Source organism: Rissa tridactyla, chromosome 1 (genome assembly GCF_028500815.1).
Source record: "Rissa tridactyla isolate bRisTri1 chromosome 1, bRisTri1.patW.cur.20221130, whole genome shotgun sequence".
NCBI lineage: Eukaryota > Metazoa > Chordata > Aves > Charadriiformes > Laridae > Rissa > Rissa tridactyla.
Genome location: NC_071466.1, coordinates 98,750,414 through 98,777,142, shown reverse-complemented (window position 1 = coordinate 98,777,142; position 26,729 = coordinate 98,750,414). Strand labels below are relative to the sequence as shown.

General features: G+C 45.2%; 1 protein-coding gene across 5 annotated transcripts in view; it reads right to left on the bottom strand.

The window, feature by feature from the left end:
• Positions 1–26,729, bottom strand: part of HSF2BP (heat shock transcription factor 2 binding protein) — a 94,008-nt gene that overhangs the window by 42,606 nt on the left and 24,673 nt on the right. For 3 of the 5 annotated variants that reach the window (XR_008468143.1, XR_008468145.1, XR_008468144.1), the window contains 2 exons: positions 25,557–25,660; positions 8,697–8,865 (listed from right to left, as the gene is read on the bottom strand). Coding sequence is in view for 2 of the 5 variants with exons in the window: in XM_054212474.1 (XP_054068449.1) it covers positions 16,716–16,924; positions 25,557–25,660 (313 nt within the window). In the remaining 3 variants the exon portion in view is untranslated. Of the gene's footprint in view, positions 1–8,696; positions 8,866–16,206; positions 16,925–22,907; positions 23,416–25,556; positions 25,661–26,729 lie in introns of those variants that run through there. The other 2 variants (XM_054212474.1, XM_054212485.1) reach the window with 2 other exon arrangements.

Genomic DNA, 26,729 nt, shown 5'->3' with positions numbered 1-26,729 from the left:
CACAGTAACTCCAGGACTAACAGGCCATGGTTTCACGATACAAAGCCATCAGTAGCGACACTGGCTCAGGCAATTAACATTTCCCTCCCTTCTCATCCCCCGTGTTATCCCTTCACACTACCTAGCACCGTTCTCAGTGGGACCAAGTTTTGAACTGGCTTAGGGAACGGATCCAGCAGAAAAGTAATTAAAAAAAAACCAAAACACAACAAAGAATCCTTGGGTTCTGACCCAGCTCAGGTGTCCCACCTGCTTGACAGCACTGGCCAAAAGCAAGCAGGCAGCACAACAGAAGGCAGGCGAGCTCCAGCGCGAGGCAAAGGCAAAGAGCCAAGGGCATCCACTGCTGAAGCCAGAAGTGCTGCCAAAGACGTGGCAGTGCAAAAGCACAACCTGGCTGAGCTCCCCTGGCTCTCCATGAACAGGACAACTGTATATGATGCCTCTCCAGAATGCCCTTCCAGCCTACAACTGCCTGCATTCCAGGGATTTCCTGGGCCAGACGCAGTGTCTATAACCCTTCTGGTGACACTCTGTGGATTTTCCTCCACAAACCTGCCTAACCTCCTCCAGGATCCACACAAACTTCCTTAGCATCTACAATACCCCTGTAAGGAGAGAGAGCTGCTCCACCATCAGGTCATGGGATGGGACCACCACCACTAGTGGGAGGGTGGCAGAGGGTTTGGAACTAGGTGATCTTTAATGTCCCTTCCAACCCAAACCATTCTGTGATTCTGTGTGTGATTCTGTGACCAACCCACAGTGTGATGGAGGAGGGCCCAGGCATGGACCACGTGCCTCCCGGCAGGACTCAACAAGGCGCCGCTGAGGGCAATGCGGCACAGACCATGGGTCAGGCTGACCCTTTGCATCGGGCACAATGGTAGGGGCTGTTATGGGGCAGGACAGTCGCCACAGTGCCTTCTCCTGCCAGAGCACAAGGTAGTGCCCAGGAGAATGCGTGGTGAAGGCCAAGGGGCCAGCTCTTGCTTCAGAGTACAGATCAGAGCAAAAAAAGGGGCTCAAGAAGAAGTCTCCCATCCCACTCCTCCTCCTAAGAAATGTGTCTGTTCCCCAGACTTTCAGCATTTTCCTTGAGAGCATCTGGTGGTGTTCCCTGCTGGAGACAGGATTCTGGCTTACAGGTTGGGATTTTGCCCGTTACAGCTGCCACTGCCTTTGCATAGTCCCCACCACAGTGGCAACAACCTGTCTGTGGAAGACGCAGTTCTTGCTGTTTCTTTAGTGCTGATCGACTGCACATTTTGGGCAGGAATGTCTGGATTACAGCTGATGTGAGTTATGGCAGAGTGTCAGGTCATTAAGCATCATTAATTGTCCAGAAAGTTTCGACATCTTGCACCTGCCACTTGGACAGCAAGTCCTGGCATTTCAGATTTCCACCAGGAAAAACTTTAAGCCCTTTACAGAAGCTGAATTTTCAAAGACACAAAATCCTCTAGCGTGACAAAACTGATAGCATTTCTATAGTCACTTTAGTTTGTCTCTCTTTATTTGAAATTGTGTTTGCACCCTAGCATGGCTGAAACTCTGGATGGACAAATCAATTGAAACTGAGTCACTTGGCTTGATAAAAGCAAACAGACGTCATCATAATGGAAGCGAAGCCCCACTTCAAGCCTCTAACATGCTGGTGAGTTACAAGATTAATTAAAGGAATGTATAAAACTGTAATGAATGAAGCAACCATTAAACATGTTGTTAATATTTAAAGAAACCTGGCCAAAAAGAAAAACTGGCTCGCAGGCTAACGTTTACATTCTAAAATGTAAATTTACAGTGTTAACTTTCTCCAGAATGAACAAACAAATACTTTAAGCAAGCAAAAAAAATTGCACATACTTTCAGCAAACGTCGACATCTTCTTACACTGGGGAAATTCTTGTCGTGCTTAACCTACGCGTGACACAATGCCTTGTAATAATTATCCATTATCTGGGCTTGCTGATAGCCTGGTGTTCCTGTAGCACATAAAGAAATGTGTGTTTCACCCCCTTTATCTTGGACACCAAGCGTATTTAATCCACCTGTCGCCTTAGGGGGCCCAACTGCCTGTATATTCCGCATAAACCAAGAAACACTTGGGTGCTTTGAGTGACTCACTTGGGGCTACAGTCAGTCTTTGGAGAGCTGACAAATCTATCAGCCCAGATGCCTAAAGTAGGGCAAGGTGAGTATTTACTAAATATCCATCTCAGGAGCTAAGGGTTTGGTCTCCCACTTACAGTTTCACCAATGGGAAAGCCACTGTAAGTGACTTCCCACAAATCTTCCAAAAATTACCCAGAAAGGGTAATTAGAAAGAGTCAGGCAGGGTTTCTTTGAAATCTGTGAGTATGTGCTGCCCCACAAGCGATGCTCCACTACTGCTGGAGAGTGTATCTTGTGCTGAGAATAGGGGAGAGGAAGGTTAGATGGTGACAGAGAGGACAAAGCCTCTAATTTGGGGAATCATAACACAATACCACGCACTGCTTTCATGCACCCAGGGAAAAGCAGAAGAGGTCTTGTCTTAAGATGACCCTCACGGACCATTAAGAGTCTGCCAGTGCTCCCAGCATCCTTTCATGGTGGGGACACCCTACCTGGTTGGAATGGACCAATGTGGGCCACAGGATATGGTTTTACTGGCAAAATCGTGCTGTGCACCGAAACTGTGGTGACACCACTATTCTGACCTTCAGAGATCCTCTTCAGGGCAGCTGGAAGACCACCTAAAGAAAAGCCTTTTTCTAGACCAAATTAAAATGTATCAGTGACCACAAAATACTCGGGGCAAACAGCCAGGCAGATGCTGATGATCCAGCAGCAGCTGGGCTGGGTGGCCTCTCCCCATCACACCACGCAGCAAACAGACCCCATGAGGCAGAGTTGCTGAGGGGACACAGGAGGGCAGGGGGCTTACAGTCCCCTCACCCACATTCCTTTTATTCCCCCAATCTAATCCCTAGCAAAGTGCGTATCTATGTGCCTTTTTACTGATTGTCCCGTATTTTACTGATTTCCCTAATACCCATTTGTGGCCATGGGTTCGGGTTTGCCTCCACAAGCAAAACGCTAGCAACCTTGGAAGTCAGTTTTAAGTGTAGCTATTGATGGAACAGACTTGATTCAAATGATAAAGGTTTCACCTGTTTCTGCCTTTTTTTGTTCAGAGAGCATTTACATCAGGGTACATTAGTGGTCCTGTGTCTTTTCTCCGGATGTGGAGAAGTGATAACACTTCCCACCCACCCCAATTCCTTTTATTGGGAATAGCAGCTAAAATGTATTATTTATGCTCAGAGCAAAACCCACTGTTATCAAATTTCAGCAGCAGAACCTGAAGTTCTTTAGTTATGCCTCGAGTCCTGGTCTGTAGTCCACGAATTTCAGGATATTGGTGAATAAGTCAAACAACATGGGGATGCACGGGGGACAATAAGGAGGTAGGAAACAGAGTAGAGAAGATAAACAACCATGTTATACTCTTCTCGCTTCCAACAGATCCACATTTTCAAGCCACAGAATGTAATTTTCATGCTGTCTTTAGGCATAAGGATAACTGCTCTTCAGGAGCTACTTTGTGTGTTAGACAAATATGACATTTACAGATTGTTTTTTCTCACTATTTATTGGTTATGTCCTGAGCTAATGACCTTAAAAATTGCTCTCTCTGATGGTATTAGTGTGAGATGATTTCCAAAAAGCATGAAATTGCAATAAACTGTCAAGTTTGCACAGGTGCATTAGAGATTAAGAGATCAGACACAGAGCCATTAAGATCTATGGCAAAATGCCCAATGGGACCAAGATCAAACCTTCAGAGTGTGTTTTAAAATGTCATCATTAGTAGAGAGATGTCTTGCCTGGCAATCCCAGGAGTTCAACATTATGCTGGATTTTCACCATACCCTTCTGCAGTACTCCTCTGAGGTGGCAGCTGCTGGAATTTCCTATTCATCTCAAAATAGATGAAGCAAATATTAATTCTGCTGGAGCAAAGATCAGTGGAACATCTCCACTGAGATGTTGGTATGTACTACGGAAGCCTTCAAATTCTTCCTAACCTGCAGGAAGAAAGCATTTTACCGGTGCAAGAAGCCCATTTGCACTCACTGGAGAGGGACATATTTTTACTTACTGTGAAAAACCCTTAAGGAGCCAGCTCTTGTGAAAAATCACACTGGCCATCTGGGTGGTTTTATGGTCAGTAACTGTCTTCTCTGCAGTCACGCAATTTTCATTCTTACCCCACTACCTTTCTACATAGAAGGACTCTGGCCTGGGCAACTTCTGCTAGCTGGTGTGGCCAAGGGCAAAGGTTATGTCTTGAGCTGCCAGTCTGCACAGAGGAGGTGTGGAAAGAAATCAATCAGTGTTCAAAATCTCCCACTACTTTCCGTGATCTTTTCCTGGAAGGATAGACAAGTTTTCTTTTAACTGCCTGGGAAAGAGCTCTAGAGCATCTCCACCCAAAGAGCCACAAGATACGCTGCAGGCATCCACGGGCAAACGCAGAAACATTGGTTCTGCAGGAACGCAGGCGAAGATTTGCTTAGCAGTGCTCACACACGGGCTTGACTCTACCTACATGACAGGTAAGAAGCAGAGCATTTGTAATGGTTTAGGAATGCCTTTCAGTGCTTCTCAACTGAAAAATGACATCATCAATGCTGAGGTTACGTTTTGCTTCAGTTCTCTATTGGAAAACTCCCATTTCTGTCCTTTTGTACTGTTGCTTTTTCTGTAAGTCTTACCCCACAAAAGAAAACAAAGAGAGAAAGAATAAAAACTAATCCAACTTTTTTTTTTTAAACTTTCCATATTGCTTTTCTCAAGAGAAAACCCCGGATGTTGAGGGAAGCCCCTACCCTGTATCATACTGTTGAGCACACACTTTCAGTTAGTTCTTCAAATGTTTTTGTAAGGTAGGAAAGTCAAGCAGCAGGCGGGAAATGACCAGATCTGAGGGGACACATGCTCAGCAAGCTGAGTCACCCCTGAATCCAGCCCGCTGCCTGCGGACACCTCCTCTGCTGCTCAACTGCAAATTAGTTCTGGCCTTGTGCAGAAAATCCGTTAAACAATCCATAACAGGTGCTACTTCTGCAACACTTTATTGTTGCTGATGTTGTCCTCGTCCCCTCCCACCGTGCTGCAGGCATCCTGAAGCCCTGCAGTTGATAGCATTACCGGCATGATACTGAAGGGGCTTTCTGCATGCCCATTCACTCGAGCCCAAATCAGACAAGCAGCAGCTCTAGTACTGCTGACAAGAGACAGCTATATCCCAGGCGCTACAGCAGTTTTCAGCCTTTTTCATTACAATACCCACACGCATTTTCTAGTACTTAATGCCCAGGAGAGGAAAGAGGGAAGAACAGAGGAAGGTGCCTTTCTTTGTGGAAAGAAGCGTAAAGGGCAAGAAATGGAAAAATGGATTCCCATCATCAGTCACAGACACCTAGGAGACTTCTGCCCTGTCCCTGTTGTTGCATCCTCGGCCTTGGCTGCTATTCTGAATTCAAGGACAGTGAGATTTTCAAAGTAAAAAAACAAAGCATCCCCTGCAGGGCAGAGGAAGGAAGGGAACCACAGCGAGCCCTTGGGAGAGGGTGAGAATAAACAGAAAGTCACGGCACCTACCTGTCTGCCTCCCTTCCTCCCCCTGCAGGTTGTGACCATGGAGCAGACAGAAGGTGGCAACCTGCCGCTCCTGGTGCCCTGGTCCGGTTCCTCAAGACAGGCCAGGTAACTTTACGCAGCACTCTGGTCACTACTGCTGCTGTTTTCCCTTCTCAATTCTGCTCTATCCCCTGCAGCAACCCCAGGCTCATTGCTGATGCAGAGAAGCTGAAGTATCAGCCTGCTTGGTTAAGACAGGATTTGCAGCCCCTTGGGGAGAGCATCACTGCAGCTACCCTGCTGTCAGCTTATTAGGTACACCCTCCAAAGCTACCAGCAGGCTCAGCGGTATGGGGAGGTTGCTCTAAGACCTTCTGAAACGAAGGAAGGAATTTTTTGACACCTGACAGGGAGACAAGGGCTGCAAGGGCAGCACTAACACGTGCTGTGCTTAGCTGAAGGTCTGGGAGATGTGCTCATCCACAGCCAGAATGACGCCATAGACCCAACCAGCTTCTCCAGGCTCCCGCTAGCAGCAGGAACAAAACACACGGGACATTTTCCAGTTTCCAAGACACGCTCCAAGTCTTAGGTTGCCTTCTCCCCATCCATATCTTTGACTTTCCAAGGAAGTCGAGCTCTTAAAGAACGAACAGATTCAATACTCAAAAAGCATCCTGCCCTGACCCGCCCAGGGGAGGGAAGGGAGCCAGGCCTGGCTGTGCTGCATATGAACGACGGCACACACGGGCCTCTCCAAAACCTGGTCCACGAACAGCAGCGCAGCAGTGCCCCAGGGAATGCAGCCACAGACGGTGGTTTCTGCTTCTGGAAGACAAGCTCCCCAGGGAACAGACCTACCTCTTTGCCCTGCCCCACAGGAGAAGCTTTCGTTGGTGAGCTGCTCCTTCCTTCCCCACTCTTTAATTTCCTTTCTCACTTCCTCCGTAAACAGAATCTCCTTCTTTCTATGTCACTGTGCTTAAGGGTTGAATCCTTGGAAGCAAGTTTCTTTTTTCTCTTCCCCTTGGTGCCAGAATGCCCTTTGTCCTTTTGTCTTCCCTCGAGGTATCCAGAAAGCATTGCTTCATTCTCATTTAGGATCTTAGTATCTGATGTAGGATCTAAGGATCCTCATTTAGGATCTTAGCAGTTTTCCATCTGGAGGGGCACAGGAGCACAGGGCTGGAGTACTTCTCCCTCCCATAACCTACGGTGCTGACAGCAGGAAGATCAATTTTAGCCCTCCCTGCAATATAGGAGCTGGTCCTCTGATCCTCTTGGCACCCACATCCTGCTTTCACAGCGTGAACCCAAGACAGCTGGCAAAAATTGCTGCCCAAATCCAGACTGCTGCGTGCGAGGTGGGCTGCAGATAGGCAGGAGCAGCATGCCCAGGGCCTTCTTTTCCACTGAGTTCTCTGTAACCTGGCAGGAGCAACACCTTCTGGGCTGGAAAGGACTCATAGGACTTTGCAAAGACGGGTCTTCTCAGCAGGCTGCATGGGTCTCACTCATTACCCGTGGACTATCAGGTTGGCAGAGAGGCCATGTCACAGCTGCGCACCCAGCTGAGCCAGAAGCCAGCTGGAGGCTAGGAGCAGTAGCCTGGGTATCCTCAACACCTCAGGCTCCCTCTTCTCCTTCCCTCCACCACCTACTACTTGGACTGCAGCACTAGCCAAGCGAGATGACAGCCCCCTTGTGTCTGCCAGACACTTTAAATACTTATCCCAAAGACTTGTGCAACCCAAATAAAAGTGGTTGCTAAGGTAGAAAGGAAGGGAGTTACATGAAAAGAGAACCAAAGCAGGAATCTAATTTGGAGGACTGAACCCTCCAACATACTCCCTCTGAAATCAGGAAAACTCCAAAAGAAGCTCAGCCCCTCAGCAAATTTGGTCCACATGGCTTAGCTGGGCACACAGGAGGCCTGTGACTGCACAGGGGACTGCGTCCCCATCCCCTAAGTCCCGGATGAGCACCCCAGAAGCTACGCCCTACCTCATCCTGGAGGGCTGCATCTCAGCCCTAGCAGGAACCACAGAGACAATATCTCCTGGCCAGCAGAGGAGCCCAAGCTTTATGATCTTCTTGTGCCCAAACTAACTAAAATGCAGGTCTAAGAAACTATAATTTAATAGCTGCAGAGCACTTCGATGGAAATGCTTAGTTTGTGCAGAAATGTTTTATTTTTTGTGGCATTATAGCAGTGCCTTAGAAACATTTTCCCATTCTTTCCTCTGTGCTCCTCTTGTGACAGCCTTATCAGTGAGAAGGTTGCCAGTGGGCCACCCCCTGCAGTAGACAGCCTGTACAGTAGAAACTACCTATCACTACAGAACACTCCATTATAATTAAAAATTAATGGCAAACGCACTTTCTCTCTTTCTCCATCCTGAAAATTGTGTATCAGCCGGGGGCCAAAGGCCTGTGGGATACCAAGCCCTTTCCGTTACAGGCTCCGTACATCACTGAAAAGCTGCCTCCTCTGTGGCAACTTCCACATCAGTTTCACTGTGCTCTCACGCTTGTAATCTGCCCTTGAAGCCTCCCCTCTCCCTCGGCCACTTTACAGCGGCGCTATTGTTTCTAGCAGCTCAGCTTTTCAGCTGACTTTAAGATCCCCAGAGGCAGTCTCTTTTTTTCTGACTGTGTTCCAGGTTGCCATCGGTGCTCGTGAAACGACCCCCGCACCTTTTGGTCCCTTGCCATTTACAGCCAAGAAGGGTACCTCCTTTCCCTTGGCTTCCTTACCCGAGATCTGTCTGCTGCTAGATTAGCTGCCTGGGCACTGGAGAAACTGGCTATGCCTGACAAGCAATCTCTGAAGGTTTCCGGGGCAGTATTACACACTGTCAGCATTGTTAAAGCTGAATAGCTCGGCGAGGGATCAGGGCTGCACAGGACATCATTGCTAGAGAGGCTTCCTGAAGGGGCTTCCTTACTGGAACGAGGGTGACTCACTCCTACTCAGCTGCTCTTGTTTCAGAGGGATTAAGCTTCTGCTGCAACAGGGTAGTAATGATGTTCACGAAAATCACTCTGAAGGAATAAACACTTACTGGAATAAAAAGAAGAGAAAGGCTACGTTTGGGAAGAATAGCAATCGCTGTTGGTAGCTTCTCGCTGCTGAACAATTTCCGAGTGCATGGAGAGCTCTGCGCTTCTTTGTGTCAGGCACGGGATGAAGCATCCGCTGCATTTTCCAAAGTGCAGCTGCACCCAGCTGAGCTGTGAAATGCAAAAAACAATCACAAAAGAGATTCATAGAATCATAGGGTTGGAAGGGACCTCTGGAGATCATCTAGTCCAACCCCCCTGCCAGAGCAGGGTCACCTAAAGCAGGTTGCACAGGAACGCGTCCAGGCGGGTTTGGAATGTCTCCAGAGACGGAGACTCCACCACCTCTCTGGGCAGCCTGTGCCAGTGCTCTGCCACCCTCAGGGTAAAGAAGTTCCTCCTCATGTTTAGGTGGAACTTCCTATGTTCAAGTTTGTGCCCGTTACCTCTTGTCCTGTCGCTGGGCACCACTGAAAAGAGCCTGGCCCCATTCTCCTGACACCCACCCTTTCAGTATTTATAAGTGTTGATAAGGTCCCCCCTCCGCCATCTTTTTTCCAGACTGAAGAGACCCAAATCCCTCAGCCTTTCCTCATAAGAGAGGTGCTTCAGTCCCCTATCATCTTTGTAGCCCTTTGCTGTACCCTCTCCAGCAGTTCCCCGTCCTTCTTGAACCAGGGAGCCCATAATATCTGGGCATTTCTGAATGTCCGTGCTGGGGATCTTGCAAGCACTATGGCAAGCCTACACAGGCAAAGCAGAAGTAACCACCTGCCCGGTGGTGTAACTGTGGGCACACTATGCATTGCAGATACCCCCAGAAGTCTGCTATCCCTGTGAGCAGCTCAGCCCTCACACCTCCAGTGCCAGCAAGGTCTGCCAGGGCGGGCAGTGGACCTGCGAGGAGGCCAGCAGGAGAGCCATTGCTCACCAGCACTTAGCTTTACAGTGCCTCTCTGCCCTGCAGGTTGGCCACCCTCTCCTTCGCCCCAGATTCGTGACTGGGAAAAGGCAAGCCGTATAATGCTAGCGCCGCTTTCTGGCACAGGCAAAGCCCTGGAGCTTTCAGCCACCCCCGCAAAAGTAAGGCAGCTCAGGAAACTCCAAACTCGTCCAGGATCGCGTGTGCCAGTGCCCTCCCCTTGGGCAGAAACACCCCTGCCTTGCTGCTGGGAGAAGAGCCTGGGGCATTGCTCAGATCCCGGGCATGTCCGCCCCAACCCGGCTCAGCCGCTCTGCCCTGCCCCGCCAGTCATCTCCTCAGACTTCGCTCCCTCTTATCGCTGGAACCCGTCCCGCTTTGAAGCAGCGGGGTCCAGCCACAGGCTGGCGTGGTGGCAGGGGTGCCTGGCTGCCGACTGCGGGCTTCCCGGGGGCTTTAAGGCTCATCTTAACCCTCTTCCACAGCCATTCATGCCGTGGAGGCAAGAGGCGCTCGGCTTGAAAAGCTTCAGACAGCTCGCCCATGCACAGAATGGTCCTTTCACCGAAAACTTCCCTGATGTTTCCACTCAGTGCCATCAACAGCCGTGTGGAAGAGTGTGGAGGAGCTGCCCTCGGTGCACCAAAGCCGGCTGAGACCCACTCAGCCTGGCCCCAGGGTGCCGTTGGCCATGTTTAAGAGTGGCTGAGGAGGCACATGGAGATGGAGCGAGGCCCAGCGTGTCTGCAGAGCCAGGCATGCCAGCTCCTGGTCACCACGCTAGAGCTCCCTCCCATCCCGCTGCAGGGCTGAGGCAGCAGCTCAGCTCTGCTCCCCACCAGCAGGTTGGCACTGTGGAAACCTCCCTTTCAGCAGAAGCTGCCTTCCACCCAAAATCAGACCCGTCCCCATTTACTGCTCCCCTCGTGGCAGGCCAGTGAAGTCCCATTGGAGCTTGGCAGCCCTGTCGGCAGGAACGGCACTGCCTGGCAGGGCCCTGGCTCTCCCTGCCCTCAGCACCCTGGTGCTCTGCTCTCCCCGCTTACACCAGCCTGAAGATCCGTCCCCCACACTGCCCTTTCCTTGCCGTCTCCATGGCATCACCTCCTAGATCTTCCACCCCTCATTAAACGTTCTGGCACACGCCCAGGAGTACTGACACAGGTCCAGACTCCCATCACGGTGACTTGGAGGACTTCTTACCCTAGCAGGACGGCCTGACTCTCCTTGGCCCCTGAATGCCCATCACCCTCTTCCCCATTCCAGCAGGTCCTGGAAAACCACAGGCTGAGCAAATGGCAGAAGCCCTCCTGAAGACCTATCCATGTACTGCACCGAAAGCCTCAACGAGCCCCATGAGAGCTGTAGAAATGCCAGGAACCATAGCAGTAAGTCCTCCCGTAAATCTGCAGTACGCTGGCAAGCAGCGAGGGGCCAGTTGCACTGATCAGCTCTCGCAAATGCCATGGTTAAGCCAAAGTGCCCTTGAAATTGATTCTGGACACCGCAGATCCTGCTCAGGAGGAAGGGGTGCAGACAAAAGAAGTGGGTGGTTTTTTTCCTACATTCTCCATTTTCTGTTTTGTGCTAACACAGGGTGACTGCTGCACTTTATTTGACCCTGCTGGCGATACAGCTACAGAAGAAAGGAGACATTTATCTCTCTGCAGAGAGCTTTGAACAGCTCACTTTATTTCCTAACACCCAACCCGTTCCTCTGCCTCAGACCCAGGTGGCACGAAAGCCACTGAGGCAGCTCAGCCGGACCTGACCTTCCCCATCGGGCTGGCAGAACCGATCTTGCCCTTCCCCAGCCCCACACCAGCCTTGCCCTCAGCGATCGCTGCCTCTCATGACTGCAGCCCAACAGCACAGAAAATGAAAAACACACACGTTCAAAAAGACTGAGCACCTGGCATCAGAAGTGCTATAACTGCGGTCGCGCCCACAGTAAAAATTATAGTCCTATAAATTACACGCGGAACTGTAATTTGGTCAAAGTCTTGTTAAGGTTTCCGACCGAGCAAGTTATAGGCTGTAAAGGTCATCATAAAGCACTGGAGAAGTTAAAATCTGTATGACCTCAAGAGTTTTCTGATTACTTTTTATCAGCTGTAACTTGTAACGCACATAGATGAGAAGCAACTGGCAGTTGCAAAAGTTCCTGCATCCAAATCCGGAAAATTACCTGCAGAACAAAACAGACATGGCCAGATGCAGCTGCAAATTACATGCTATGGAGGGAAGGGAAGGGGCAGCCATGCTTTGCATATCCCTTAACTTGTAGTGCATGCAGTGGGCAAGGATAACAGAGGTTCTTTATTCCCTGGTAAAACTCTTTTCTCCTCGCCTCCAGCCTCCATGCAGGACTGGAAGCAATAGAGATGAATCATACAGCATTTGCAAGACTTGTAAAATCTTATCAATTCTGAAGTCCAATTTGTGCTAATCAGCCCATATCACAATTGCAAACGTCAATCCAAAGGAGCAGCCAAATGACTGGTGCGACCAGCTGAAATTGAATCTGAAAGTTTCCCTGAAACTTTCATCTGAAAGTTCACTCATGGCCGTGTGACCAAATCTCCACGCTCTCCCATTCTCCCTCCAACTTACTTCCCTCTCTTAAGCAACCATAACGGGATGATGTGTCTTGAACTCTAGTTCACCATCTTTGTCATGAGCTCCTGGGAGCGGGCCAGCGTCAGCGTGCAACCAAACACCAGCTTCCCTCAGGAGCTGGGCAGCCGGTTGCCCAGTTCTCATCCAAGATCTCACAGTCCCCTTCAGAGATGCCAGGCCACTCACACTGCCGTGCCTGCCACTCGGCACGGGGCACAGAGCCTCCGGGGAAGGTCTGCCCTCAGGCTGCGCCTTCCTTTCTTCTGCCGAGGTTTCCCCGTTTCTTTACAGCCAGCTCACAGTCCAGGCCAATCAACCTAAGATACCACATGAAGAACTGGTGGGCCAGTACGTTACATAACTAAACTTCTTAAGTTACAGGAAATACCCTTAGGGGATCCTCATTTATTTTTCCTTTGCATCTAATTGATTATCAGCATCAAATATGAAAAGCCAGCATTTCCCAGGAGTATCAGCAAACTGACGTCGTTTCAGCTGCTCTGTACGCAGTATATAAAACTGAAAGGAGTAAAGTTCAATTTTAATTATGCAGCTGATACTGTGAAGTAAACAGGTGCTTTCTTCTAAGGATTTTTAAGATGGATTTTTCATCTTTTGAGACGGCTTAGCATAAGAGCCAAATTTTGCTTTCAGTTATATGGGTATAAATCTGGAGTAACTCTGATATAATCTCAAAGCAACACCAAACTCGCATTTTCTTCTTCGCTGAAACTCTGAAATTGTGCAACAGAGCAAACCGCAACGATGCAGTAACTCCAGACTTTGAACATGGCTGGTGAAACTAGTGCTTTGACTGTGTGAACCACCTTTTCTCCGGCAAGCTAGTAATGCAATTAATCAATTACTACACAGAAGAATCCCAAACTTTTCAACAGGATCCAGAAAAAGCAACATTCTAAAGCAGGTGTTTTCCAAAGCATACGCTGAACTCTTGGTTTTAGAACAGTAAAACTTCCTAATGGCCCACAGTTTCAGACTGAAGCAAAACTTCACAGCAAAGTAAAACCAGAGATTAATAATGCATATGTTAACCCTTCTGTAACCGCAGCAGCACCTTATAGTGTCATACTGTGTTCTTTGTATAAACCCATTGTTCAACTTTGTAAATAGTTTTGACACGCTGTAAGTTTTTTGAGCACCACCTGTTATTTAGAGACTTTCTTTATTCATAAATTGTCCAAAAAGATGTGTTTCAAAGGAGAGGGAAACTCAAAGGAGATCCGCGGTTCCTTAAAAGCCTAACATCTGGCACTAGCCACATGAAGAGAAATTAAGACTTTGATCGCTCTTCTCCTCCAAACAGGGATTTCTCAAGCTTATCAACAAACGAGATTTTAAAACACTATCTATCTGCAAACAGTAGGGTAACCTGACAACTTGCTCTGTATCTATTATTGCCAAATAGACAGCAAAGAGTAGGATCCATCTCACCTAATTTTAGCCATCTAAACTAAACAGTTGGCACCTTGTCCCAGCAAGTCACTGGAGCGTCCTCTACACCCAATGGCATGAGACTCCCACCAATTTTAGCATGCAGAAAGGAACAATGAGGAAGGCATTGGTGACACTGCCTGGAAAGTCCAGATCAGTAGTTTATGATAGACGCCAAGGTCTGGGAGAATCCCACCATGACACGTCCAACAGTACGCCTGGGGTATAGCAGACGCCTGCATGGAGAGCTGCAGGCTTCACTCCCCCAGCAAAAAGGTTCCATTAACTGCAACACAGCCCTAGAGCTGGAGAGGAGCAGGAGGAGGGGGCTGGTCCCCGGCTCCATCGAATGGGGGACTGGGGAATAAAGGAACCTGAAAAACAGCAAAAAGATGTAACAGCTCATAACGCAATCTGCAACTAGTAATGTCCAACTGTTTTCCTAAAATATTTGAGAAATCTTAATGAAATTTCAAACACTCTGAAATGTTAAGGGGTCAGGCTTATCCCTGGCTTCTATCCGCTTGCCTTACTTCAGCACAATTCGACTCCAGTGACCTTTTTTTTTTTCCCAAACCAAAAAGTATTATGAATTTGCTTCCCTGTGATAACAAGTTCCCCTCAAATTTTTTATTTTGCTTTTCCATAAACCCAAATAAAGAATCAATTGCAAATACCTAGAGGAAGTAAATTCAGGGAAATTTGCTCTGGTATTTTTGAAGGTAGACTGTGTTTTACAGATGCGGTGACTTTTGCGTATTAATTTTGCATAATTAAACACTTAGTACAGAAAAAAGACCTTCTCAAGGTCGGTGGATCATTGATGGTTTGATTTTGAAGAAAGAGTCTTGGTGAGCTACACCTGAAAATAAAGTCATCTGGGAGACAGTCAAAGACTTACCATCAGATCTGAGCAGCTTGCTGGGGAAAAACTGTAGTGTCTCCAATCACCTATTTTAGCATGGCTTTTAAGTGCTGACCATGCCGGTGGACACACAATTAAAATGAACAGCCCTGAGTGTTTTGTTTCCTGATTTCACACAGAAATGAGGTGCAACTGCATTGCCAGGCCCTCTCATAACGTCAAATCTGCCAGTCAGCTCCCAGCAAACTTGACAGAGGCAGAAGACTTCTCAAAAGATAATTAAGCTCCCTCAAGCTCCATGACCAGGTAGGGTAACAGCAGAAAAGACCTAATTAAAACCTTCAAAGTGGCGTACACGCTGCTTGGCAGCAGCTAACCAGCCCATCTCCACAGCTTGCTAACCTGGCCACGAGCACCCATGTCATCTTCAGCTTGTGCGCTCCATGCTGTCCCTTGGGTGGACTTGGTTTCAAGGGGAAGGGACATGGAAATTTTCAAGAAGTATCTCAAATCCACAGGATATGAGGCTTCACAGAAGCCTCCTCTGCTCACAGAATTACTTTTTTTCTTTTTCTGTTATTTACTGTCTTCCAGAAGTTTGATGAAAGACCTTCATGAGCAGCTACCGATTAAACGGAAAGTGGATGCCCTTTAGAGCTTCTTAAAATCGAACACTTTCCTGAGTTGAAATTCCAGGAAATTGCCAATTATCATTTTGATCCCTTTAGGATTAAACTCCAGGAGGTTTAACTAGGATAGTAAGATAAGAAAACAAATCCAAAGAAAGCATGCTTTAAAGAAGATTTAAAGCCTTCCAAAAATCTGCACTTGCTAAGTTCAATGTAGCATTGAACCTGACACAGCACAACCCTGTGCAACCCTTTCATGTATGTGAGATCTGCATCTTAATCTTCATTTTAGACAGTCCCAAATCGGACTGCTACCCTTTGTAGCATTTGAGCCAATTATTTCAAGTCATTTTAAGCTGATTTATTACATTTTTAACTCTGGACATTCATCATTCTGCAGACAGCCTAATGGGAGATGACCTGTACCTTAACTTATGTATTTTACAACGGTCTTCCTCTGAAACTGTGTGCCAGTCACAATATTTAAATCCTATGAAGTTTACTTGTTGTTTTCTGTACATTTGGTTTAGAAGTCCACATTGTATTTTGTTAATACATTGGGTTCGCAGCTGAGGGACCATAACTTTAGTATGGAAAAAGTTGCTACGACAGCATTGCATTTCTCATTTGCTATTCCCTTGAATAGCATCACCTAACTGCCTGTGCTTCTGTCATCACAGAAACGGATGCTATTTTTTTTTTCTGAAAAATGTGTAAATTATACCAATACAAAGCACACAAAGGTTTGTATTGACCACTGAGGTAAGCAAGCTGTACACAGAAACTCTAACAAACACCACAGTTGTGCGAGAATGCAATGATGCTCACAACAGAGAAGCAGTTCATTTTAGCCTCTTCAGCGCACAACTAGGTACCACAGTCAACAGTAATTAATTTCCTTTTTCCAGGGCTTTTCAAAAAACAATAGCTCGGTTTCTAGTACACTTGTCAGCCACAGACCGAGCCAACTTGCAGCTCGAGTGAATCTGAATGCGAATTTTGAAAGCAGAATCCATTACACGATACAGAATTTAAGTTTTCTTTTATTAGAATAGAAAATGAGAGGTGAGAAGTAACAGCAATAAAACTGGAACTTGGGGTGCATTCTGACACAGAAGAGTTATGAAAAGCAACAAAATTTTCCTCACAGTACAATAATTATTAAGGATGGACCAACAAAATTATTTACCGCTGCAATAAACTATGTATTATCAATGAATGAGATGACTGCTTTACTCCCTATATACGGTAAATAGACAACATAACCTGGATCATTTTGAAACCCATTATCAACAAAATCCTACTCAAAGTAATTGAGTCTGCCTCATCTCTACCAGATGATGTAAGATTGTATTTGGGCAGCTAAAACCCAACACGTTTTCCCGAGTATTATTTCAGTTGGGTTACCTAATCTCCAGGAAGGATTTTGTCAGAGGAACTTAGGCAGAGGTTTTTTCAGTCAAGCCCATCTCTAACAACTCTTGCAGCATAAAAATGTAGGAAAGACATAAGCAGTTGGTGTCAAAGAGCTCTTCTATGCTTCATACTCAAGTATTTTAAGATCTTCAAGTAGTTCTTTCGCAAGTGCTTGCAGATCTGCATTGCGGCTCTTTGACAGTGCAATGATACGCTGAAATGGCAAAGTATCGCGCATCTCAGAGGCTGCCTTGGCTAATACTTCTGGCTCCAGAATCACAGACTGGAGGAGCCGCAGAGCATGAAGACAAACTTCTGTATCCGGGTCTAAAAGCGGGGGAGGAAAAAATGCAGTGCTTATTAGAAGCGAGTCCAAAAAGGTAGCATTACAGCTCTACAGTGCCATTCCTCACGACCCGCCAGGCAGACAGGGAATAACTGAAGTTTCGTAATTCACAGCTGCCAGTTGGTGCTGGCTGCCTGGCTCTAGAAGGAACCTGAAAACAACACCTTTGCCCTCCTCAGCAGCTTGTGCTCAGCAGTGTTTGGGAGGGAGAGACAACAAGGAACCCTTCTCTTGTTTTTGAAATGTTGAAAATGCTATAAAACAGGGAATTCATCAATTTGACTTTATCCAACCGGTAGCCAAGACGTACTGTTGGATGCAAACCAATTTAAGAGCAGGACAAGCTATATCCCATGACTGTTCAGGCTTAAAAAACAAACAGACCAACTAATCAAATCTGCAGTAAATCACTAGGCTTTTCTTTAATTTCTTTTCATACAAGCCTTCAGATTTCTTCAAAGCTCGCTAAAATATTAATCTTAATAAAACTTTCTGGTAACCGTGTATCAAGCTTCCAAGTGTTTAATTCAGTTTACACAAAATTGAAATGGGTACTGAAGCTAAGCACTGCTGCTTAGGAATGCGTCAGAGAAACGTAGCAAAGGCCTTTCACTGACTTAAGCTAGGAAGACATATAATAACTCTACTGTTAAGAACACAGGATGCATTTTTAATTACTGAAACATTAGGAGCATTACATTTTAATCACTCACAACAGTCCATTTGCATTTAGTTCTTTATAGCTTTATCAAAAGCATCTGTTAGAAAGTCCCATTTTCGCACTTCTCTATTCTGCTATTCCAAATGAAAATGTATAATATATTTTTATGGCTGAAATAGTTATTTGTTCCATGCACCATGCATTTTTTATGTGTTTGTCATTAGCATACCTAGTCTTCAGCAAGCTTTTGGTAAAGCGTTGTGCAGAAATGTTGAGAAAAATTAATTCAGATCACTTTGCGCACAAAATCACCAGAGACCAAAATCTTACTGAAGGAGCATAAATGCAGCGCAGCGATAAACCACACTGCACTGAGTTTGAAGGAAGTGTTTGGTGGGCTGGAGCAAGTTCTTTCCTTTCCTGGCTTATTTAATACCTAACACTGGTGACCTGAAAAAGGACTAAGGAAAATTATTCATTAAAGCATAAGGGGAAATGTCGAAAGCACCCAGCGGAGAAAACAGAATGTGATCAACAGTGAAGGCGACTATGACTTTAAGCATGAAAGTGACCGTTGAGATGGGAATTTTTTAAGTAATTCCCATTAGCACGTCTGAAGTACAATACTAAAGACTGTGATATCTGATCTATAGCCACAAACCAGGCACTAACTCTCTCTTCCTCCATTTTCCATCATAAATGAGATCAGTAAGTCTTTTCTACCATACCTTCTTCCCTATTTAAAGTGTAAACCTCTTAAGAAAGGAATTCTACTTTCTCCTGGGAAACTAGCAGAGTGGGGTATAATCTGAAGACACAGGAATTGTCCAAACCCAAACAATAACATGCATTTCCTGATTTTCTGTGTAAGGAGAATCTTAGCTATTGGGCATACTGGACAACTTTAGACATTCAAATCGGCATTTTAAAAAAACCCAGTGCTTAGTGCTGCACACCCCAGAGAAGTGGCCATACCCGTATGGACAGCCTCTCCTATTGCTGCCACCTGGGCTGGAGGCTCTTAGGACTCTTTTTTGATCATCATCTCCAGCAGTGCCTGCAGGTGCAATTCTCTGAGTGATGAGCAGATGTAACTCACGGAGAAACGCTGCAACTCAGCCTCACAGGCAGCAAGTCTTTATTTCTTGGGCAGCAGCACGTCAGTGAATCCTTTTGAAAAAACTTGGGTGCAAGTTTTGGTTTTCAGATTTCTTCTGACCTAATCAAAATATGACTAAAAGTCTTGAATTCGTCCTCCCGTTCCTTCCATTTTTTCTTCATGCTTGCCAGAGGTTTTTTTTTAATTCCTTTTTTTTGGCTACATACAATGTGCAAACTCTGCACATTATCACCCGCCCCCTTTCTCTGTACTTAGAATTATTCTACGTTTATTTAGCAGAAATAGCAGCAACAAGCCATAGCCCAAATACGTACAAAGAAAGCTTTTGGGAGAGAAATCTATGTAATTCATTACAACCTTCCTCCGTATGACTTTATTCCTCCATGAAATAAAGCCATTAATACTTTTAATGGCTTGCAGTACTGCTGAGAAGCTTCATATATGTAAGAAGTTTTAAATCCCTAGATGAAAATTGCTTTGTTATTAATACTGTTGCAGGCATCTATGTTACTATTATCTGCAAGTGTTTAAAGGCTGTAGCAAGTAAAGAATTGATCAGGGAAGAAGCGTTAGCAGGGGAGCTAACAAAATTATGATCTGTAGATCAGGAAATGATTTCCAGCTTGATGAGCAAGAACATTTTCCAGTAAGAGCAAAGAGGTTCTAGGAAGAATCTTCAGCAGCAGCCAGGGAAGCTCAACGGCTTGAGTCACTCAAATGAAGAACAGATTAGGCACTCGGGCATACAGCAAAGGAAGGAAATGATCCTGCACCAGAAGACGACTTAATACGCATTTAACCTCTGATTGCCATTGTTCTGCATGAATTTTGAGACTCCTCGAGTTAAATAAATACATGTGCCTTAAAATATACTCCCTTAGGATTACATGCGGTTTTGAGAATACGGATTATTATTGCGGATAATCATGTTTTCTAAGAGGATTTAAAAAAATACCCTAGAAGTCTTTCTCTTGTCTCTCCAATATCATTAGGGATTTTTTCTAAAAACGCCGTCTAAAGAATATTCAGAAGAAATGTAAGGCATCTTCATTATTCGGCATTATGTTTACTTCAATAGCTTCCAGTTTTAGTCATTTCTACGCTAGCTGAGTAACATTTTGTTTGTATAAGATCAAAAAAATCCTTTAGCTGTAATCAAATCACTGCATCGTATCCTCCCAACAACTAGCACACACATCTCTTCAACTAAAACTTCAGAGCTGCAATCATCATTTCTGGGGAACAGGGGAAGAAGTCAAGCTGCTCGCCTCAGTCGGGGACCACAAGCGCAGCGTAAGCCTACCACCATCATAAAACACTGATGCAATTTTAACAAGGTATTGAAACTGCTGGAGTTTGCTGACGTTCTGCTAGCTGCCAGCATACTGTTTGATGTCACTGGCTTTCAGTCACTGACAAAAGCAACTGATAACGTGGACAGATTTTAGTCACATCTGTCATTAGCACCATGCTCTCAGATGAACTGTTCCCTACAGCAGGGTTTAAGTAATTGCATTACATCAATGCTAAACAGCTTATCTACAATTGGCTCTGAGTTGCGTGAACTCAATTTACACGTGCCCATACCATTCCCTGGCCACCTGAATTCAAGATTTATTAACACCAAGCTGTTTACAGCTATGTCTGCGTACAAAAGCAGTATTTCAAAAGCTTCCCACCACTGTTGTAAATGTCATTCAATTCAATTACTGTCTGATTCTAGCATGAAGGGGCGACCTGCCACTCCCCCTTTCCTTTTTATGAACCTGTCAGACTACCTACGTTCACAGCACGTCTAACGGAGAGAGCCGGGGACACAGCCTGCCCCGTGTAAGACCTCTTTGCATTGCCAATGCTGGCGGAGCTGAGCCAGTATCTGCAGCAGCAGAGAGTTTTCCGGACATTTTCATAATGCTGATAGGTCTGAGGAGACAAGAAGTGTTGCAATAAAGACACCATGTGGGGAAGGAGCAGGGAGAACACCATGGCAGAAAAAAGACTGAGCTTTGCTGCTGCAATTCGTACGGATGCAAATGCACTTTCTCTCTGCAACATTATTTGCCCCAGGTCCTGTATAACAGCTCGGTTTGCTTCAGTCTCCTCCCTGGCCAGGTGACTGCTCTCAGTGTCAGACACAGAGTTCAGCTGACCAGAATTCCCCACTCTCCCATAGACACGTGCTTGTCACGCTTTTATCAGGGAAATCCTTGAGAGAGACTCCCAGGGGTCCAGACTGAAGCCGCAACTTGGTCCCAATTTGCCTGACTGCTACTTAGGGGCTGCGAGTGAAAAGGAGCTTGCACAGACATCGCTCCACAGCTGGCAGATTTGTGGGTGAGCTGTTAAGATACATTCTCCAGCTCCCATCAATCCCAGCTTGGGTTTCTGAGGATTCCCACAACAGCTACCGAAGGAGAGTAACAACGTAAGAACAAACCAACACTTTACAGCGACAGGTGCATTTACCAGAAGTAAGGTTTCTTACATAAATTTACAAAAGGAGAAACACTGTGCTCTTCAGGAGAACATCAGTTTGCCTGAGCCTGCTGTTAGGCAGGGCAAGGACCCAGTCAAGAAACTCCTGCTCAGACGGCAAGGAGAGCCCAGCAGGCCCTCCATCTGGGCAAGTGACGTTTGCAGCAGCTGCTTAGATAAGAGTACAGAAAAGGGCAAGCGTTCAGTGTACTTCCCCTGGCCACTCTTCCAGCCTCTCAGCTAACTGCGGTTCAGGGACTTTCTGCGTCAGAGCTGACATCTTTGCATTCAGGAACATGGGTATGGTCTTAAAGGGCAAGAAGGGCAATACTCTTTTGAAGATTAGTTTCACCGTCTGAAGAGCGTGAAATTGGTGAGCCCCTGAAAGACTGGGCACTGAGGTTTTGATTTACAAACCAAAATTTGTTTTAATACAGGCATCAGTTTACAAACAGGGGGGGTTCCAGATGTCTTTTAAATGCTGCCATGCAAATAACCGGAATTTTCAAAAACTCTCACAGCCATAACCAATTTAAACAGAAAAGCAAGGCATTAGAAACCTTCAGGGTTAGTCATGAAAAGCAAATATTGAAGGTTGCAGGCAGCATTAGCAAAATGAGAATGTGCTTCATACAGGCATTTACAATAGAGACCGTCATTTGCAAAGAATTTGGATAAACAAGGTTAGATTTCCGTGTGGAACTGTGGTGGAGGAAACTGAAGGGCAAGATCTAAAGTTAGTCATACTTCTCTTGTTGTCTTTTGTTTAATGAAGTACCTGGAGCAATTTCCCAGCTATAGACGAGAAATGTCACTAACATAGTCTCTCTGAATTCCACACTTTTCTCATGCATCCAAGGAAAGCAACCTTTTTAATTGCATTCAAAGAAAAGAAAAGTGGAGGAAACCAAAATAAAGATACAGGATAGTAAAAAAAAAAACACCACAAAAACACAAAGCAAAAAAAAAAAAAAACAAAACAGAGAAAAGCCTAGATCCATTTTGTCCAGCACCCATTTGCTGGTAGATGTTCTGTATGATCAAAAATGAAAAACATAAATCTAGTCTTTATTATCAATACCTGAGCTGACTGCCTCTTCTTGTTCTTCAAAAGATCCTCAGCAGAGAAAAGTCACTGTCTATTTCTTTGGGAATTACAGAATGAAAGCCTTATTGCATCTACAGATGTAAAGCACGAGAAAAAATATTGACAAATCTCAGGTGGATTTCTATGCAAAATTATATAACTTATTTTTTTTACTGTGAGGACAGGGCTTCTTTAAATCTGAAAGTTACGCGAAACCCTTAGCCAAGACATTAACACAGGGAGAACAGCTGATGGAGAAAACTCAAGCTGCCTATTTTCTCCAAGATGGGAACAGCTGCTCTGCAAACAAATGGTGCTCCACAAGAAGAGAACTCTACTGATCCCACAAGCTGCTCCACAGCCAGAAATCTGAGTCATCATTCATGTATTTTATTGCTGGCACCAAGCTGGGAAGGTACAGGTAGGCATAGCTGAAACAACACAATAAAACAGCTAGGTAAGCTATCAGGGTATCTTCTTCAACGATCAATGTTGCTTATTAAAGGGTGCCCATCTTTTAGACAGTGTTTTAAAAGGCAGGAAAAAAAAAAGAAAAGAATAGCTCACATCACGAAGTTCTGAAACTACAGAGATCTGCATTACCTTCAAAAAGTGTGTCAAACATTTGTTTTTCTCCTATTAACAGTATAGCCTCCAGCAGAATGAGCTATTACGAATTCTTGTTAGGGAGTGTGAAGTCATACAGGCTCATCCAAATTTTCCAAAGACAGCAGGACAGACAAACCCAGTTTGCAGTTAACATTCTTACTCCACTAGAAATCTTTATTAGATTTTTCTCCTTTCTCTTCCAGTCCCTGTATTCAATGTCAAGGCATATTTCTCTCTCTTCAAAAAGCCTGCTAGACAACCTGAATCAAATGCCTCTTTGCTTCAGATACAACAAAGCAGAATAGAGAAAATCAAGCTAATTATTTGCTCTCTTCACTTAATGGGAAGGACATTCTTCTTCAGGGGACAAGAAGACTGGGCAGAGACTAAGAATTCAGAGAAGGAATTTGAGGGATTCATCAGCTGCGTACAAGCTAGTGGGAGAAAAATGGCCTTGATGTATAGGCTGAGGTCACAGACACTTGTAGACTGATGATGGAAAAGCAAACAGGATGATTCTCTGAAAATAAAAAAAAAAAGTCAGGATGATTTCTGGGGCCTCTCTTGGAGTGGGAATGCTGATAAAAGCTTACAGAACTGTGGAAAGCTGAATCATCTCATAAGCCTTAATCAAAACACTCTTTGAAGAAGCTTCCTGCAGGAAGACAGCATATACAGGATACCCTGCCAGCAGAGTGTAGTGCTCTACTCTCTTGCATGGAAAAAACTGTTAAGACCTTATGCTGTAGCAGCTCCAGGTGTTGATAAGCTGAATCACGGCTAGCAGAAGCTAAGACGCTGGCCACGGAAACCAGAGAGGAGCAAGAGTGGGAGGAAGCTACTGAGTTTTGCAAGTTGAAACATTAAGAAATAGACTGAATGTAGAGAAAACTACAGAGATCTCAGACAAAATGATGGGAACAAGATCAGGTCTTGGATCTGACCTTTCATCTGGTATACAAGCTAGTCAGCCCTCTCCCTTCACAGTACTAATTCCTCCAAAGTCAGAAATCTGAACCAGCAGACGTGGTTTGTCTGAGAATCTTCCTCCTTTGCTGTAACTGGAGAACTTTATTAACAAAAAGTGAAGGAATTAGCCATGCCTGTCCTTCCTTCTACAACCCAGCCATACACAATTAACACTTTCAAAATGCAGAGTAGCCTTTCCATGTCTTATTTCCATTAGAAGATGCAAATTAATTATAACTGTGCCCCACTTCATCCTCTTATGTGACCTAGGAGCCTTCTTCAAACAGCAGACTGCATCAAACAATTAGCTGCTTTGTTTTATCACAACATTTGTAAGGGCACATTTGGGAACTCAGGGTTTTTGAGGGTGTTTTGAGGTGTTTTTTTGCTAGAACAACAGCTTACGTGTATGTTAGCCAAACATAAAGTAAAAGGAAAATCTGGACTAACATATGTTAAATTTCTAAGCACAGCAGAACAAAGGACCATGTATTCAGAGTTGTCTGAGAATACAATTTTTCTCAAACTATATTAAAAAAACCCTACAAAACTGGTGTTTTCCAACAGTCTTACAAGGATTCCTTAATTTTCTGAGATCTCAAAAGAGAGAGCCTATGGCATTGCAAAGCAGAAAGCTATCTGGTGAAAAGCATGAATACCTACATTTTCTGTAAAATAGTTAAGGGAACTATGAGGAATACAAGTAGCTTCCAGTTTCCTAGCCCAAATCAAAGCCTTTCTAGAACTTCAACATCAAATTAATTCCTTAAAAAATCAGATGCAACCTCCCTCACTTCAGCTGCTGTTAGCATTTACCAGTTGCATTTTAGCAGGGTTTCGCATAGCAGCACAGTGTGCCGGGATGACTAACCTCCCCAGTCCTATGAACTGCACACCAAAATCTTCTCATGGACAAGCCACAAAAACTTCAGAACGCCAAGACAGAGCAACTCTAGGAGCAGTTCATAGGCAGGACAGTGTCATGGTTCTGTCCTTACTGCTGTCCTCACTGTCCCTTACAAGCTGTGCACACAGCTGCCAGCCAAGTCCAACACACCCTGGCAACGTCAATCTCTGCTGGCTCCTACGCAGGGATTTGAAGCCTCTGAAAGAGCACAGCCTTGATGTCACTCATGTACCTGACAGTGGCAACAGAAGTCCCTGGTGCCCTTGAAGTCCTGCACTGGCCCAAAGGCAAAGCTGGGAATAGTACTCAAGCCCTGCAAACCCAAATCCTATTAGGGCACAAGGCCTCTCTTCAGCTGTAGAAGGGGTCACTTTTGTCATCGGTCAGTGTGGTTACGGAGGTTGGCCTCTTTCCCCAGAACGTGTCAGAACACAGTTACGTTTTCTTTTGTTAAATGGTAGTTTCCCTTCAGGGTTTATTTTAAAGTTGGTATGTGAAAATACAGTTGGCTTTTTTTAATCCACTTAATCAAATTTCTCCATTCCCTATTTTTAATTCTATCATCCATAAATTTTATATTAATGAAATATTACATACAGTGCCAAAAACATTGTGGAAAATGCACATCTCCCTCTAGCTATTTGCCCTTTTTGTTTACTTTCAATCCGACAAAAGCTATACATACTCAGGTTACAGATATAAATTTCTGGCTTGTTATTTGCAACACCAATTGCCAATCTACAACCTCCAAAGTCACAATTTATAAGGTTCTTAGAACGACTTACCATTCAATAACCACCAAAGCAAAGGAAAAAAACCTGGATTTTCACTGATGTACTTCAAGCCTTTCAAGTTGATACTCACATTGTAAAGTGACATTAGCATTAGCCTAGAGTTGAAAGGAAAAAAGATCATAGAAGGTTTGCGTTAGAAGGGACCTTAAACATCATCTAGTTCCAACCCCCCTGCCATGGGCAGGGACACCTCCCACCAGACCAGGCTGCTCAAAGCCCCATCCAGCCTGGCCTTGAACACTGCCAGGGATGGGGCATCCACAGCTTCTCTGGGCAACCTGTTCCAGTGTCTCACCACCCTCACAGTAAAGAATTTCTTCCTGATATCTTATCTAAATCTACCCTCTTTCGGTTAAAAAAACATTACCCCTCGTCCTATCACTACATTCCCTGATGAAGAGTCCCCTCCCTGTAGACCCCTTTAGGTACTGGAAGGCTGCTAATATGATAGACGATATCACAGAAGATATGATGACCTTTGATTTCTTTGCATGTTTTAGCACCTTTTGCTATTTATGCCAAGCATGTACTAATGCAGAAGCCTATTCTAATAATTTATATTTGGATAAAAGAGACAAGTCTCAAATTATATATACGCAATGTTGTGCAAAACCTTGTTTCTGCTGCTACATCGCGTATTTCAAACACATGGAAAAATATCCCATGCAAGAGTAAAAAAGTCTCATCAAACTCCATGATGTTCATTATATGAGATGTGCAAAACCTGGACTTGCCTTTACATGACCACACAACCTATAAAATAGCGCTTTTGTGGTGACAATCCCCACTGGGCAGACAATCATCTCAAATAAGCTGTGTGCCCTGACAAATAAAAGGGCCGCTAGGAAACACAAAAAGCAAGACTATGCTGAGTACTAGAGACACCAAAGGAATTCTCTGCTCCATTGGTTGTGCAACACTGGCCTTTCTGTACACTGACCCTCCAGTCAGCTGAAACACAGACACGTTGCCTGTGCCATCCTCTTTTACGTATCCTCCTGTTCCTCCTGCAAATGGGAACAGACGCAATATGCAGCCAGCGTACAGCAAACACCAATGTAGGCTCTCTCCGCTGGCAGGGGAAGTTACTACACCTACAGGAGCATTTGGAAGAAGGGGACAGGCCTGAAGGAGGGGAAAAAGAAGGTATTAGTAGTCCCAGTT